Raw genomic sequence first — 2,500 nt, 5'->3', positions numbered from 1 at the left:
CTTCCACAAAGGAACAATAACTATGCCAACCACCAGAGCATGGAATTAACATCATCTGGCCCAGAACCACAGTGGGAGGTATAATGATATTCTCCACTACCCAAGACCATTGATATAACGTTCTATAGCTCTAATATAATACAGTGAGTCTGATTAATGTAACAATAATAATAATAATAATAATAATAAGCTTTATTTGTATAGCACCTTTAATACACAGATTGCAGCTCAAAGTGTTTATGTATGTGTGCTTTGTACCTTAGCGTGGGCTTTGGTTTCAGCAAATTTGATCTTGAAGTCGAACATGTCTGCAGGTGCAGGCTGCTGCTAAGCTCCGCCTCCTGTTGGCTCATCAAATCACGGTTCACTTCCTGTGGAGGCACATCAAATCACGGCTTACTTCCTGCTGGGCTGCACTAATCAACTGTCAGGGTTGACAGGGGAACATCAAAGCTCTGCTGCTGTGCTTGGATATGACAGGGTGTGCTTGGTCAACAGCGCTTGCTCAACATATCCAGGTTCCTAATTCGTCTTAAGTCTAACTAAAGCTAATTTTATAATTAGACAAAATCAATTTGCTAGTTTACCATCATGGGTAAGACACTGAAGCACGAACATTGATGAGTCTCTATTGATGAGTCTCTTTCATGCGTGAGAAGCTAGCTGACAGACTTTGCGCTTTGCCCTCCAAACAAATTAGGGTCCACAGTGTTACATGTCTGTAATATGTTGCATACTCATGTTCACGGTCCAGCTTTGGGTGTACCTGCAGTTGAGCGGTGAGCTCGCGGTACTTCTGGATGGTCTGCTGGTAGTCGGCCACGGTCTCCTGCGCCGCCTCCACGCGTTTCTCCGCCTCGCGGACCTTGGTGGTCGCCAGGTCCACCTGCTCCCGCAGGTCCAGCTCCGTCTCCCGGGCATTCTCCTGGAGCTCGTCGTTCATCTCATTAATGGCTTCCTATAAACAAACACACACACAGAAATAAATACACAAGCACACAAGCGCACACACACACTCACACATACACACACACACACGCACACACACACACGCACACGCACGCACACACACACACACACACACACACACACACACACACACACACACACACACACACACACACACATACGCACGCACGACACACACACACACACACATACACACACACACACGCACACACACACACTCACACATACACACACACACACACACACACACACGCACGCAGGCACACACACACACACACACACACATACACACACACACACGCACACACGCACAAACTCTCTCTCTCTCACACACACACATAATAACACACACACAAAGACATTAACATACACAGACATACACAGCAGGGGATAAATGTCGCACCCAGATGGAATCAACACTGTTAATGACACAGGCAGCCCCGCATTGCAGTGTGCCATGTTTTTAATGGATAATCTTTAATGTTGATCTCCAAGTGTGATGATGCTCAGCTATCACATACAATGTGCTGCACTGCGGAATGTGCACACAGCCTTTGATTAGCTAACTTTGTGTCTGCACTAAAGTTCGGAGATAAGATATAAAAACAGATTTATACCCACAAACCATCTTATCAGAAATTATAGCATGACTAAAGTTTGAGATAAATGCATGGATCTAGCATAATAATCAGTGGGAGTATACTTATCTCCTAAAATACAGTAAAAATGGTTCAGTTAAAAATTAAAGAAACTGCTACTACAACAGACATCCACTTCTACTTATAGTTTTTATGCTATAGCTAATGGCGCAAACATGTTGCATGCTGTACCCTGGATCACTAAAGGCAAATAGCCTCAAAGGAGAAATGTCCTCAAAGGAGAATTCTGGCGAATTGAACATGAACAAGCCCTATAGCACTGGAGCTCCCTGGCAGCTCCAGCTGTTGGCTGCAGCAACTCAAGCTAGGTAGAACCGATTGTTTACGTTTATTTTCGTACCAACAGTACTCTTGACCTTGAGAAACAGAGATCTACCGGTATGTGAAAAATCACCAGGCTTCTCCTTTAAAGGCTTTAAATACAGTAGAACATAGAGGGCTTTGACCAAAGACTAACGACAATTTGAGAGTATGATGTATTCTCTACTAAATAAAAGAATCAGTGTGTGTGTGTGTGTGTGTGTGTGTGTCTTTTTCACAGGCCACTGCACTGGTGTTGAATCTATTTGGGCATCACTGTTGCTCCCCTTTCTCCAGCTCCTCCGTCCCCCCCCCTGTGTCAGAGTGTCCTGGCCTGCTTCTGTTGGAACTAAAATGTGGAGAGTGTCTCCCACCTGTCAGGTGTCTGAGTGAAAGTAATTCATTCCAGTCACTGCTACAGATGAGGCACCACAACACCTGACCTGAATTTCCATTATAGCACTTAGTGTAGACACCACACAATACACACAGGAAACTCAGAGAAACACACAGTCTATATAGACAGTCTCTCTCTCTCTAGCGCACACACACACACACAGAGAGAGAGAGAG

General features: G+C 44.7%; 1 protein-coding gene across 1 annotated transcript in view; it reads right to left on the bottom strand.

Annotated features, from left to right (window-relative positions):
* Positions 1 to 2,500, bottom strand: part of dctn1b (dynactin 1b) — a 34,123-nt gene that overhangs the window by 12,552 nt on the left and 19,071 nt on the right. The window contains 3 exon segments of the mRNA XM_048228320.1: positions 259 to 329; positions 332 to 371; positions 767 to 958. Of these exon segments, the coding sequence (XP_048084277.1) occupies positions 259 to 329; positions 332 to 371; positions 767 to 958 (303 nt within the window).

The sequence above is a fragment of the Alosa alosa genome, chromosome 19 (assembly GCF_017589495.1).
Source record: "Alosa alosa isolate M-15738 ecotype Scorff River chromosome 19, AALO_Geno_1.1, whole genome shotgun sequence".
Lineage (NCBI taxonomy): Eukaryota > Metazoa > Chordata > Actinopteri > Clupeiformes > Clupeidae > Alosa > Alosa alosa.
Note: the sequence above shows the minus strand (reverse complement) of the source record. Positions and strands in the feature narration are given on the sequence as shown.